Source organism: Mobula birostris, chromosome 1 (assembly GCF_030028105.1).
Source record: "Mobula birostris isolate sMobBir1 chromosome 1, sMobBir1.hap1, whole genome shotgun sequence".
Classification (NCBI taxonomy): domain Eukaryota; kingdom Metazoa; phylum Chordata; class Chondrichthyes; order Myliobatiformes; family Myliobatidae; genus Mobula; species Mobula birostris.
The window spans coordinates 203,736,714-203,752,527 of NC_092370.1; the positions used below are offsets into that span (position 1 = coordinate 203,736,714).

The 15,814-nt window shown below is 39.0% G+C and overlaps 1 protein-coding gene across 2 annotated transcripts in view; it reads left to right on the top strand.

Annotated features, from left to right (window-relative positions):
- Positions 1 to 15,814, top strand: part of cdkl1 (cyclin dependent kinase like 1 (CDC2 related kinase)) — a 64,078-nt gene that overhangs the window by 46,781 nt on the left and 1,483 nt on the right. For both annotated transcript variants that reach the window (XM_072269318.1, XM_072269326.1), the window contains exons 7-8: positions 4,110 to 4,166; positions 9,094 to 9,243. In XM_072269318.1, coding sequence (XP_072125419.1) covers positions 4,110 to 4,166; positions 9,094 to 9,243 — 207 coding nt within the window. The remainder of the gene's footprint in view (positions 1 to 4,109; positions 4,167 to 9,093; positions 9,244 to 15,814) is intronic.

Genomic DNA, 15,814 nt, shown 5'->3' on the forward strand with positions numbered 1-15,814 from the left:
GAGGTACTGTACAGACAGAGTCAAGAGGCTGTTGATAGGGACAAAATTACAGTCAACAAGGATGAGTTGCAATGTAAAAGGTGAACAAAATCGAAAAGGGTGAAGACAGGACTGACCGTGTTGTATGTGTGCAGTGTACTGAATAAGGTAGATGAACTTGCAGCACATTTGCAGATTGGCAGGTATGATACTGTAGCATCAGCGAATCACGGCTGAAAGGAAATTATTTCTGGGAGGTAGTGTTGAAGGATACATGTTGTATCAAAAGGAAGGGCAGGAAGGCAGAGGGGGGGCGGAGTCGCTCTGTTGGTTAAAAAGTGAAATCAAATCATTAGAAAGAGGTGACATTGGGTCAGAAGGTGTTGAATCGTTGTGGGTTGAGCTAAGGAACTGTAAGGGTAAAACGACCCTGATTGGAGTTGCATACAAAACCCCAAAAGGTATTAAGGATATTGCCTACAAATTACAATGGGAGATAAAAAGTGCATGCCAAAAGGGCAATGTTACAATAGTTGTGGGGGATGTCAGTATGCAGGTAGATTGGGGAAAATCAGGATGGTGCTGGATTACAGGAGGGGGAATTTCTAGAGTGCCTACGAGATGGCTTTTTAGAGCCGCTCGTGGTTGAGCCCACTAGAGGAGTAGTTATTCTGGACTGGGCGCTGCGCAAAGAACAATTGATTAGAAAGCTTAAGGTAAAAGAACTCTTACACAACCCAGGTGATCATAATGTCATAAATTCACCCTGAAATTTGAGGAGAAGCAAAAGTCAGATGTATCAGTATTACAGTGGAGTAAAAGGAATTACAGAGGCATGAGGGAGGAGTTGGCCGGAATTGATCAGAAAAGAACACTGGCAGGGATGACAGCCAAGCAGCAATGGCTGGAATTTCTGGAAGCAACTCAGAAGCCACAGGATATATACATCTCAAAAAAGAAGTTTTCTAAAGGAAAGATGACACAACCATGGCTAATAAGAGAAGTCAAAGCCAACATAAAATCCAAAGAGAGGGCATATAATAGAGCAAAAATTAATGGGAAGTTGGAGGATTTGGAAGCCATTAAAAACCAACAGAAGGCAACTAAAAAAGTCACCAAGAAGGCAAAGAAGGAATACAAAAGTAAGCTAGCCAATAATATTAAAGGGGATACCAAACGTTACTTCAGATTAGTAAAATGTAAAAGAGAAGCAAGAGTGGATATCGGAAACGATGCTGGAGAGGTAGTATGGGGGGGGGGAGGTAAACAAGGAAATAGTGGATGAACTGAATAAGTATTTTGCTTCACTATTCACTGTGGAAGACACTCGCAGTATGGTGGAAGTAACAGAATGTCAGGGGTCAGAAGTGTGTGAAGCTGCCACTACTAGGAAGAAGGTTCTTGGGAAACTGAATGGTCTGAAGGTAGGTAAGTCACCTGGACCAAATGGTGTACACCCCAGGGTTCTGAAAGAGGTGGGCGAAGAGATTGTGGAGGCATTAGTGAGTTATCTTTCAAGAATCACTAGATTCTGGAATGATTCAGAAAGACTAGAACATTGCAAATGTCACACTACTTTTCAAGAAGTGAGAAAGGCAGAAGGAAGGAAACTATAGGCCAGTTAGTCTGACCTCAGTGGTTGGAAAGATGTTGGAGTTGATTATTAAGGATGAATTCTCAGGGTACTTGGAGGCACATGATGAAATAGGCCATAGTTAGCATGGTTTCCTCAACGGAAAATCTTGCCTGACAAATCTATTGGAATTCTTTGAAGAAATAACAAGCTGGATAGACAAATGAGAATCAGTTGATGTTGTGAACTTCAATTTTCAGATGACATTTGACAAGGTACCACACATAAGGGTGCTTAACAAACTACAAGCTCATGGTATTACAGGAAAGATTCTAGCATGGATTAAGCAGTGGCTGATTGGCAAAGTGTCAGAATAAAGGGAACTTTTTTCTGGTTGGCTGCTGGTGGCTAGTGGGGTTCTACAGGGGTCTGGGTTGGGATAGATTCTTTTTGCATTGTATGCCAATAATTTGGATGATGGAATTGATGGCTTTGTTGCAAAGTTTGCAAATGATATGAAGGTAGATGGAGGGGCAGGTAGTTTGGAGGAAATAGAGAGGCTACAGAAGGATTTGGACAGATTAGGAGAATGGACAAAGAAATCGCAGATGGAATACAGTGTCAGGAAGTGTGTGGCCGTGCACTTTGGTCGAAGAAATGAAACAGTTGACTGTTTTCTAAATGGAGAGAAAATACAAAAAATTGAGGTGCAAAGGGACTTGAGAGTCCTTGTTCAGGATTCCCTGAAGGTTAATTTGCAGGTTTAGTCTGTGGTGAGGAAGCCAAATGCAATGTTAGCATTCATTTCAAGAGGACTAGAATATAAAAGCCAGGATATAATAACTTTATAAAACACTGGCGCTGCCTCACTTGAAGTATTGTGAGCAGGTTTGGGCCTCTTAACTTAGAAGGATGTGCTGAAACTGGAGAGGGTTCAGAGGAGGTTCATGAAGATGATTCCAGGATTGAATGACTTGCCATATGAAGAGCGGTTGATGGCTCAGAGGAATGAGAAGTGTCCTCACTGAAAGCTTTCAAATGGTGAAGGGCCTTGATAGAATGGATGGAGAGAGGATGTTTCCTCTGGTGGGAGAGTTTAAGACAAGGACACAGCCTCAGAATAGAGGGATGTCCTTTTAGAATGGAGATGAGGACTAAGTTCTCTAGCCAGAGAGTGGTGAATCTGTGGAATTCTTTGCCACAGGCAGGCATGTAGACTGGGTTGTTCATATTTAAGGCAGAGGCTGACAGATTCTTGATTGGTCAGGGCATAAAGGGATACAGGGTAAAGACAGGAGATTGTGGCTGAGAGGAAAATTGGTTCAGTCATGATGAAATGGCAGAGCAGACTCGATGGGCCAAATGGCCTAATCTGCATTTTCATTGTCTTTACATGCATTTGTCATGCCATTCAGCACAGAGAGTAAAAATGGGGTGGGGTTACAAGGTTTTTGGTATATGTCAGAGTGTGTCCTGCAATTTACATCCTCTCCTTCCCAATTTACTGAGGCAATACTAGGTAAATATCCAAAGCATAGGTACCCATACTTTTGGATTTGAAGGCCCATTTTCAGGTCTGACCAAAGGATATGGGGATAAATTGTTGCTGGCAAATTAGTGTACATTACACATATTGCAGAGTCAATTCCTGCCGGGTATGTGCAGTGATTCTAAACTAATTCATTCTGGAATTTAAAATCTCATCTATAATGATAAGTATGAAATTACTGGAATGTCATTAAACACCTATCTGGTTCACTTTTTTACTTCAGGGAAAGAAGTCAGCTACCTTTACATGGTCAGGTTTGGATCTGATTACAGACCTGCCATACGTTTGGCTCTAAACTGCTCTTTGAAATTGCCTAAATTGAGACACAAAGCTGAGACAATTATTGGGAATTCTGGCCTTGCCAAGAGCATCAAGAATGAATACTTAAAATAGCTCACAGTGTTAATTTGTGGTCACTTTGGCAACATTCTACAGTGCATTGGAAAACTTATTAGAATACTTTTATTAGACTTAATTAATGAGTAGAGGTCTGCTTTGGCATTAATCATACAGCTCCTCCCAGAGATGTCCATCTTCCTTCATCTAAGCCTGTTCTTTAAATTCCTCTCTATGTTAATCACAAACAACATTGGCAAACACAATCATCAATGATTTATGCAGGTAAAGGAAAAAAGTCAGCCAATTCCATTATAATTATGAGCCTATGATGACAAAACCTGTACAAGGTACAAGGTGCCAAAAAGGAACTTCTATGGTTTGACATGATTGTATTGTCAGAATTTGTACCACAATAAAATTGTCAGCTACAAAGTACATTCTACAACTTTTTTTTAGTTTAGACAAACTATTGTTCAATTAATCCCTTTTTTTATATGCTGAATTAAATTCCACAATTAGACATTAATGGATTGGATGAATAATTTAAGCATTTACTAAACTTTACTTAATCAATTAATTATAATTAATTACCTTTAAGCGTTCAAGAACATTCTACTTTTTGCATGTTTCCACAGATTGTTCTTGTAAATTGATTTTTGTTTTGTACAGGAAACTTTGGAAATGAAGTTTGCAAATATTTCTCAAAATGCCCTTGGATTAATGAAGGTGAATACTCTTTGGCATGTAAATACATCAGTGTTGTCATACAAAGAATGATAGAATATGGCTACAGTAAATCATTGAAAAAGCTATATTTTTAGTATTTTTCTTGAACAGGTATTTAACTGCTGAATCTTGTAAGACAGGTTTATGACTTTATGACTTTAGGTGTAGATGGTGTTCAGCTGAAACTAGTCTGTACTGTTATAGCAGTTTTAATAACATTAAATTAAACTAATCTTCTTCCTCTGGCTTTTAATGGCGGTTGGCAGTCCAGCTTAAAGGTGCATTACTGCCACCAACTGGACTGGAGTGTGATGTAGAGTTGGGAAATAAAACCCCTACTAGTTCTTTATCAAATGAAAACTAAATTACCCCAAAAAGCCCTATAGATTGTAAGTAATGAAAGATAATATTGTGAATTAAATTAAAGTCACTTCCATAAATTAGTAAGGTTTTTAAAAGAAAGCTATCAATCCCTGGAGATAGACGTGCAGCTTGCATTTGCTTTATTACAACTTGTATGCTTTACATTGTAAAAGAATGTGTTCAACTGTTTCATAATGATGACAAAACCTATACACCCCGAGTGTGTTCCAACAAGGTATAAGGCATAGTGTGTCCGATTCTAAGTCGAGTCAATATAATTCCTTCCCTTATTATTTTACCCCCTTCTCCCATCAATCCAGAAGTTTTATGTATTCTGTAAAGGTGTCTCCCCTAATGCCCATTATCCCACAGGTCTTGCCGTAATCCCCAAATTCTTAGCCCCATCAACCCCTTAGCTTCTGATTTGCTAAGGGGAAGGTCTATATCCACAGATAAACTTTTAACAGCTTTTTTTTGGCCAAACAATCAACCCACTCATTCCCCTCAACACCTTTATGTGCAGGGACCTGTAAGAGGAAGACATATAAGCCAATCCTTTGAATATGAAATAACTTTTGAAAAGCTTCCAGCAGTAAATCTGACCTACTGCTAGAATGACCTGCGTTAAGACTAGTCAAATCCGAAAAAGAATCTGAACAAAATACACCTTTGCAGGGACAAATTTCCTCCACTCACTGTAAGCCCAAAATGATGGCAACCAATTTTGCTGTAAATACTGATAAATGGTTAGTTGGAAGTTTCTTTATTGTTACGTGTAATTCAGGCACAAAAACAGCCACACCAACATTCCCAGTTAAATTATCTTTTGATCCATCAATAAAAATGGTTAACATATTACAATAATTTCCCTTAACATGTTGATGAACCAACAGACTCCCAGGCGTATCAAGATCCTTGGACTTCATTAAATGATGCAACCTAAAATCATCTAAAGTTATTGGGAAAAACCACAGTGAGTTTACTGAAAAAGCTACAGTGGGACGCACTGCATAATCCAGCAAACCCATATTCCTAATGTGATAAGAGCCCAGCCACCCAAAACTAAAAACACTCTTCATGTGAATGTTCCCAACAGTCTTCCAACACACTTTAAACGGGGTGACCCCTCCCCCCAAATTAATCTAGTATGTTAACATGAACTTCAACCTCCGCAATTGTAAGGGTAATTGTCCTTTTTCAACCAGTAAAGCTGAAACAGGAGACAGCCTTACTGCACCACAACACAGCCTTAAAGCCTGTCCTTGTATCACATCCAAACATTTTAATTTTGAAGATGAAGCTGATCCATTACCCCAGAGCCATAATCAAGTACAGACCTAACTAAATAAATATAAATGGTCGACAGAGATTTTCGTGTAGCACCCCAAGGATTCACACATAGACACCCAAAGATACTTAATGCTCATTTACATATATCAATTAGTTGAATGATATGGTGCTTCCATGTCAGCTTATTATCTAGCCACATGCCAAGAAATTTTACCACTGACACTTCTTCAAGAGTTTGACCATATAATTTCCAAATCAAGCACAGGTCTATTGAAATCTTAAAACTCCATCTATTTGCTCACTGTTCAACCCTATTAATCACTAATTGCATCCTATATACAGTTAACTTGAAATTCCTACCTCTGATCCATGAAGCACCATCTTATCTGTATAGACTGTCCAAGTAAAAAAACTCAGAAAAATTATATAGCCTTCCTTTCACTCCAAATTTCCAAAATTTAATCCAATGATCTTCCTTGCATAACGTATTATATCCTTTTTCGATATCAAAAAATACTGCTATTACAACTTCTTTATTTGCCTGTGCTTTCCTCATATCATTTTCAAACATAAAACTGATTCTATTGTTACTCTACCTTCCTAACTTCTGCTCTGATAAAATGCTATATCACCTCTTTTTTTCCCAAAATATAATTCAACTACTCTATTACCATAGGTTCCATAAGTTTACACAAGTGGGACGTTATTGATATTGGTCTATAACTAGAAGGATCCAACGGGGGTTTCCCAGGTCTTAGAATAGGCACTGCTACTGCAACTGCCACTTTCCATGAGGAGGGAAGATGGCCTAAACTCTAAATATGATTCAAAAGTTTTAATATTACCTGAAGAGAGTTGTCAGCCATATGTTTAAACATACAATAACATAGATCATCCTTTCCTATATCCGTCTGACCTGTAATATTATTAGCTTTCTTAAATTCACACAAAGAAAACTCTACATCACTAATTCTATCATTGCTGCAGCTGGCTTCCAACACATCGGACTGTTCACTTAGAGCCTTGTCCCTGCATTGTTTAGCCTCTTCACTTACATTATCTTGATCATGAATTGCAGCAAATGACCATGTCAATAACTCAACCTTCTCTATTTTGGTAACAGTCATATTGTTTCTCTTTCTGTTTTCCAGATCTAGATTCAACTTCATTCCAACCTCCTCCTGCCAACCTGCACTCACCTGAACCCTCCATTCCCGGTTCCTTTTTCAGATCCTCCCCCTACCTGAACCTACAGTATTTCCCGACATCCCCACACCATTCACAGCCAGTGCGCCAACCAACACTCCTCCTTCATTGAGCCGAGTCTACTCACTCGCAGCCAGCTGGATTAAAGTAAAGATTCAGAAAGATTCAAGTAAAGCAAGACCAAAATAATAGGGTCAAAGTTCAAATTAAGTGGCTGTAAAAGGAATTAGGAATGGCAAATTTTTGACAGATAAGGAGAAAAGTGCAAAATATTTAAACAGCAATCAGAGAAAGAAAGAAATAAGGAACAAATGAACTGTAGAAAAAGGTATACAGTGGATGATAAAGCAGTTAACAACAAAAAAGAACGAGAAATTATTAGAAAATAATACAGAAATCAATAAGACCCATTATAGAGTACAAAGTAGAAAACTATTCTACAGAGCTTTAAATTAAAGACAGAACAGAGATAGTGATGCTAAAAGAGACACAAGATAAACTTGAATAATGTCAATTAAATGTCAGAAAATTGAAGAATTACTTTGTCTCAGTATATACCCTAAAAAAAGGTGTCTCTGATTTTATTATAAAGTGGTTAGATACAGAAGACAAACCTGTACACAATTCTTTATATTAAGTATTAAGAATAATGGGAATCTGAATGTGATTCAGGAACAATGAGTTATTTGTGTAAAGTGATGGCAGTTTATAGGACCTGTTAAAAAAAATGTCCTGTTTTTTTTATTCATAGAGAGACAGTACTGAAAAGCAGTACTGAAAAGTCAGTCTTTGTATGTAGTTTTTCATTGAAGCTATTGTATTTCTTTGTTCCTCTGTGAATGCCTGCAAGAAAATGAATATTAATGTAGGATATGGTGACATATACGTGCTTTGATAATAAATTTACTTTGAACTTTGAAACTATGTAAACATGTGCTGAAACTTGATTCTGCCACATCCGGAAAGCTGAGCACGTTTCTGCTCTGCATATATTCTTTTTAAATGTTGGAGAAAGTACAAAAAAGATTCATTTGTATGATATGAGAACTGAGAAGATAAACTTTATTAGGAAAGACTAATTAACCTGGGACTCTTTTTTGTAGAAAAGAGATGAGGAATTATCTGATGAAAGTTTGGAGGGCAAAAAATAAGACAAGAAATTCACAACTGTAGACTATAAATGTAACATACTACAATAAATCCAGTAAAGAGTTTGGGATAAACTTTGTTTACATATAGTGTGTTAAGGAGGCACCCTATTATCATTTAGTTTGTAGATTTATTAGTAAAGGGTATACAGAATGGACGTAAAATCCCCTTTCACTGGACAATCATTAAAGGTCACTTCAAGCAGTGAGGGGATGTGATTGACTACTAAAATTTATGTTTAAGATGAGTCATCTTTTTAGTATTACAAAAACATGTAGAAACTAACAATACATTTCAGATACCAATTTTGGGAGTAATTTCATTAAATATTTGTGGCTATAAAGAAATTCTTCAATATGCTAATACTTCGTGGACCAAATTTCTTTATTTCCTAATTCTGTTATTTCACTTGGATCTAACTGACAGATGTACATATTTTTGGAATGTTAAATATACATATTTTCCTCCAGATATAACAGGAGTGGTGGTGGTGGGGGTGAGGGGGAGATAGTACAATGTTCAAAACTGACCTAATAAAGGCCATATTTTAGCCCAGGTAATTCCAGTCTCCCATTGGCTGAAAACAACATTATTGCCACTGTTAAATTTTAAATTGTTGGTTTCTTACTTTTATTTATAAAGTTCTGAACACCTGCCTTAAGTATACCATGTATTTTCAACCTGATCTCATCAGTAAGTTTATCAGTCTTATGGCACTAGGTAAGGAGTTTTTATCCTTTGTCTCTGTATCAATTAAAACCACATGCAATGGAGGTGTCTAAAGGGAGGGGCCATTCCTTCCTGATGGAAACGAGATGGTAAATAAAGGAAGGCAAACATTAGGGGAGGGAAAAATAAAAGTGTCTATAAAATTATCTGTTTACAAAGAAAATTTGAAACAGTATTACTTTTAACACAGGGCTGTTTGCAAATGGACCCTGACGATCGTCTAAACTGTGAGCAGTTGCTGGATCTCCCTTACTTCAACAACCCTAGAAAGGAAAAGGAAATGATCAAACAAAAACCTCTCAAAAGACGTGTGAGACAACCAAACAGAAATATACCAGTAGTAAGTGAGATTGTTGGAATCAGAACCAATTAAATCCTGCTTGTAGGCAACACACTGTCATTCAGATTCTAATCAACTATTCACTCAATTGCTTTTAAGTGATGTACCTTATATAGGCCAATCTGGTAGCCATTTTATGCATAGCAATATTCTACCAACATCTTCAAGTAATGATATCTGAATATAACTTTAGTATTTGTGCAAAGGACAGGTTTACTCAGTTGTCTTGTTCTAGCTGCATCATCATCAGTCATCTGTCTAACCCACAGACCTTCCTCAGAACTGCAGCCTGGATACTGTGCTGGAGCAGTAGCTGTCCTCTGTGGGTTAGATTGATTACTGCTGATGATGCAGCTAGAACAAGACAACTGGGATTTTACATTGAGGATCTTAACTAATAAGATTTACAGATTTAAAAATAAAGAACTATCAATAGGTCAATTAGGAATTCTAAAGACAGAAGGAAAGGTCCACAGCCTGGGATGAATACTCCTGGCCTTGGAAATGGGCCTCGAGGCAAGGTGGTAGAGAATGATTTCATCGTCATTGCCAAGCTTTGAATTAATTGAGGTGAAGCTGAGGGTTTTGTATAGGACAGGCTGTTCAGAATCAAAGAAGGAATAAAATTGGTAGAGATATAAAACCATAGCAAGGTTTGGAAGAGAGACAAAATCATGGGGAAAGGAAGGGAGAAAGGAATTTAGAAATTGAGGAAACTTGACGTGCTTCTAGCCAATATGTGATTTAATAACATTTCTTAGAAACAATTTGGCAGGGGTCTGCTAGTGGTTTTAAAGCTGATTCAGAAGCAAAATTTACTAATTATTTCCAACTGTGTAATTTGTTTCTATAATATGGTTACATTTTGGGATTTTTTAACGTTAGCTTCTCCATGGAAAGGATTTGAGGAGAGAGTTATATTAAAATGTTGCAGTTTATTTTTAGAGAGCAATAGACTAACAGTTCCAATGATCCACAATCAATCCCGACTTCAGATGTTGTCTGTGTCGAGTTTGCACATTCTCATTGTGATCATCCAGGTATCCTCCAAGTGCCCTGACTTAGAACATGGAATAGTACAGCACAGTACAGGGCCCTTCGGCCCACAATGTTGTGCCGACCCTTAAACCCTGCCTCCCATATAACCCCCCACCTTAAATTCCTCCATATACCTGTCTAGTAGTCTCTTAAATTTCACTAGTGTATCTGCCTCCACCACTGACTCAGGCAGTGCATTCCACGCACCAACCACTCTCTGAGTGAAAAACCTTCCTCTAATATCCCCCTTGAACTTCCCACCCCTTACCTTAAACCCATGTCCTCTTATATTGAGCAGTGGTGCCCTGGGGAAGAGGCGCTGGCTGCCCACTCTATCTATTCCTCTTAATATCTTGTATACCTCTATCATGTCTCCTCTCACCCTCCTTCTCTCCAAAGAGTAAAGACCTAGCTCCCTTAATCTCTGATTATAATCCATACTCTGTAAACCAGGCAGCATCCTGGTAAATCTCCTCTGTACCCTTTCCAATGCTTCCACATCCTTCCTATAGTGAGGTGACCAGAACTGAACACAGTACTCCAAGTGTGGCCTAACCAGAGTTTTATAGAGCTGCATCATTATATCACGACTCTTAAACTCTATCCCTCGACTTATGAAGGCTAACACCCCATAAGCTTTCTTAACTACCCTATCTGCCTGTCAGGCAACTTTCAGTGATCTGTGGACATGTACCCCCAGATCCCTCTGCTCCTCCATGCTACCAAGTATCCTGCCATTTACTTTGTACTCTGCCTTGGAGTTTGTCCTTCCAAAGTGTACCACCTCACACTTCTCCGGGTTGAACTCCATCTGCCACTTCTCAGCCCACCTCTGCATCCTATCAATGTCTCTCTGCAATCTTTGACAATCCTCTACACTATCTACAACACCACCAACCTTTGTGTCATCTGCAAACTTGCCAACCCACCCTTCTACCCCCACATCCAGGTCGTTAATAAAAATCACGAAAAGTAGAGGTCCCAGAACAGATCCTTGTGAGACACCACTAGTCACAACCCTCTAATCTGAATGTACTCCCTCCACCACAACCCTCTGCCTTCTGCAGGCAAGCCAATTCTGAATCTACCTGGCCAAACTTCCCTCGATCCCATGCCTTCTGACTTTCTGAATAAGCCTACTGTGTGAACCTTGTGACTTCCTCCCACATCCCACGGATTTGTAGGTTGATAGGTTACTTGGCTGCTAGTATGTAATTGGGTGGTAGGCTCTGAGGGATGCTAATGGGAATATGGGGAGAAATAAAAGGAATTAGTTTAAAATGCATATAAATGGGTGCATGAAGGTCAGCACAGGACCAGTGGGCTGAAGGGCCTGTTATCTGTGTTGTGTGATTCCATGATTTTGACTCAATTTTTAAGAAGTTAAATTGATACAGAAGACTGTTATGTAAAATAAATTAAGACTTGTTGCTTGCATAAATATTATAAATGCTAAGAAATTTTGCCTGCCAATTAAGAAATAATGCACACCCCATGTGTATGGTGTTTACTGATCATGTTTTTGATTTTTAACATGAAGCAAATCTCATTTATACCAAGATTTCATGGAATTACATGCCTCTATCCTTGTTTCTTTCTGGAACCTCCTGAAGTATCTGCAGTTCTTTTTGAGGCTTGGGAGGAGAAAGCGAGACATCAGTTGTAACTCTTTCTTGTAAACCATTAAGCGTAAAATGTGATAAGCAGTCAGAAAAATTTTTCAATTGAACTGAATATTCAGGGATCAGCTTTAACTAAGTAAAAGTAACACATAAATGCTCAGGGCCTGATAATCTGCATCCCACAGAATTAAAAGAGTTAGCCATGGAAATAATGCAGGTATTGGTAGTTGTCTTCTATAGATTATAACTATGGGTGGCAAATATAATCATGCTATTTAAAAAGGGAAGGCGAGAGAAAACAGGAATGATCGGGAGGTTAGCCTAATATTAGTAATAGGGATGTGATTAGATGACAGGCAGGAAACAAGAGGAATAAATTGGTCTTTTTCAGGGTGGCCTAGATATCAGTGCTTGGGCTGCAGCCATTCACAATATACTTGGGTGAAGGGACTGAATGTAATATGCCCAAATTTGCAGTGATACCAAGCTAAGGGGAACTGAGTTGTGAGGACCCAACAAAGAGACTGTAAGGCAACTTAGGCAAGATGAATGTGTAGGCAAAAGATGTGGCAGATGTAGTATAACATGAAATTATTCACTTTGGGGGGGGGGGGAACAGAAATGCATTGCATTATGTAACTGGTAATAGACTGGGAAATACAGGATTACAAAGGGACCTGGGTAGCCGCTCATTGAAAGCAAACCAAAAGGCGAATGGTATAATCAGCCTTTGGTACAAGAGGTTTTCATCCCATTTATCTATCTATTAATTAATTAATTTATTTAGAGATACAGCGTGGAACAGGCCTTGCAGGCCAAATGAGCCACACTAGCCAGCAACCCACCTACTCAAACCGAGCCTAATCACGAGACAATTACAATGACCAATTAACCTACTAACCAGTAATCCTTGGACTGTGGGAAGAAACCCATGCACATACAAACTTCTTACATGCGGTGTTGGAATTGAAATCTGAACTCCAAAGCCCCAAGCTGTAATAGTGTCATGCTAATCACTATGCTAACGTACCATACAGAGACAAAGATGTCTGCCTACAATTAAGCACAGCTTTGATGAGACCTCACTTGGAGATCTGTGTGCAGTTTCGGTCTCCTGACTAAGAAAGGATATATTTACCATGGATAACCTACGATGAAGAAATCACCTGATCTTTTAGGGAATGGCAGAAATATCATGCCTGCACTCTCTAGAGCTTAGAGGATCTCATTAAAATATACAAATTTCTGACAGGTCTGACCCACAGGGAGGATATTTTCAGTGGCTGGTTGCGGGGGGGTGGGGGAGATTTGGGGAAAAGAGAACTTGAGTCACCGTCTTAGGTACGAGTTTAGAGAATTAAGATTTAAATGAGGTGGCAGAATTCTTTACCACAGAAAGCTGTGGAGGCATAGTTGTTGAATATATTTGAGGTGGAAATAAATGGTTTCCAGAACTAAAAGCATCAAGGTGTACAGGGAGAGAGAAGCAATATGGAGTCATTGTATACGATCGGCCAGGATCATATTGAATGATAGGATAGGCTTCACTGGACTTCTGCTTCTCTATTTATCAACAGTTGTTTTCACATTCTAGTCTGTTCATACTACTAAATGAAAGGAGGTAAATATATTTGACAAGTTTGCTGGGAATATTTTGTTACCTTTTTTATATACTTTCACAGGCCATTGCTGCTATTTATTGTCCCTGTCTAATGACCCATGAACAGAGTGGATCACTGCACCATTAATGAGAGTTGTTATGAGCCATTGCTACTACCGAGGGTTGCATTTAATCAGAATCGTTTAATATCACTGGCATATGTTGTGAAATTTGTTAACTTAGCTGCAGGAGTACACTGCAATACATGATAATATAGAAAAGATAAGTAAATGAACTACAGTAAATATATATAGTTAAATTAAAAATAATGCAAACACAGAAATAAGTGAGGTAGTGTTCGTGGGTTCAATGTCCATTTAGTCATCAGATGGCAGAGGAGAAGAAGCTGTTCCTGAATTGTTCAGTGAGTGCCTTCAGGCTTCTGTACCTCCTTCCTGACAGTAACAATGAGAAGAGGGCATGTCCTGGGTGATGGGGGTCCTTAATAATAGACAGATTTCCTCACTGAGAGTGCAGAACTCTGTATTGCAGAGGAATATGGATGATACACAAAATTCTAGAATGCAAGTTTAGCAAATAATTAGGAAAAGTGACAGGATATGAATATTTGTTATTAAGGGGATTAAATACAAAAGTAGGGAGGTTTTGCCTCAGTCACAATCAAAGTCAAGTTTATTGTCATATGCACGAGTACATGTATGCACAGATATAATGAAAAACGTACTTGCATCAGTATCATATAGGGCATTGATGAGATAATGTCTGAAATAATATGTCTAGTATTGGTCTGCTTATTTAAAAAAGATAAATACTTTGGAAGCAGTTCAGATCAGGCCAGCCAGGCTAATACCTAGAATGGGCAGTTGTCTGGCCAAGAAAGTTGCAGAGTCAACTTGTATTCACTGGAGTTTCAAAGAGTGATAGGTGACGACTGAAACATACACAATTGATAGGGTGGATAAGTCTTAATAGGGTGGACATGGAGAGGATGTTGTCCTCTTATAGTAGAACCTGCAGCTTGGTCTCACTGTTTAAAAATAAGGATTTTGTCAATTTAAGCTGGAGAGGAGGTGATTTTTTAAAAAATTAACTCAAAAGGCCATAGTTCTTTGGAATTCTCTTCCTTAAAGGGCAATGCAATCAGAGTCTTTGAATACTTATATGACTAAGATGGATACTTAAAAAACATGGAGATAAAAGATTATGGAGAATTGAGATGACAGTCAGATTGGCCAAGATCTGAATGGAGTAGATTTGTGTGGCCAAGAGTCCTCCTCCTGCTCTTAATTTGTACGTTCGCATGTAAAGGATTTAAAGTGGTATTTTTTAAATGGCATGAAAGGTAGTGGAATTCAGAGACTTGGGTACGTCTGCACATGAATCACTAGTTGCAGCTACACAGGCAATTAGGAAGGAGAGTTGTGTGTTGACCCTTACTACATGAAGATTAGAGAATGAGAAGTGACAACTTGTTCCAATTATGTAAGGCAACTGTAAGGTTCCATGCTATTGTACACAAGTCTGATCTTAATGTGTTGAAAGGAACACAACAAGTATTCACTAGACTGATTCTTGGAAGCTGGGGATTTGTCATATGAAGAGAGTTTAAGCAAACTGAGCCAATACCGTATTTAGAGGAACAAGAGTAGACATACATAATTGTTATGGAAACACGAGGAAATCTGCAGATGCTGGAATTTCAAGCAACACACATAAAAGTTGCTGGAGAATGCAGCAGGCCAGGCAGCATCTCTAGGAAAAGGCACAGTCGATGTTTTGGGCCGAGACCTTTTGTCAGGACTAACTGAAGGAAGAGCTAGTAGGAAATTTGAAAGTGGGAGGGGGAGATCCGAAGTGATAGAAGACAGGAGGGGGAGGGATGGAGCCAAGAGCTGGACAGGTGATTGGCAAAAGGGATATGAGAGGATCATGGGACAGGAGGCCTAGGGAGAAAGAAAAGGTGGAGGGGGGAAAGCCCAGAGGATATACATACATTCTTTTTCTTTCTCTGTCCCTCTCACTATACCTCTTGCCCATCCTCTTGGCTCCCCCCCCCACCCTTTTCTTTCTCCCTAGGCCTCCTGTCCCATGATCCTCTCATATCCCTTTTGCCAATCAACTGTCCAGCTCTTGGCTCCATTCCTCCCCCTCCTGTCTTCTATCATTTTGGATCTCCCCCTCCCCCCTCCCACTTTCAAATCTCTTACTAGCTCTTCTTTCAGTTAGTCCTGACGAAGGGTCTTGGCCCGAAACACCGACTGTACCTCTTTCCTAGAGATGCTGCCTGGCC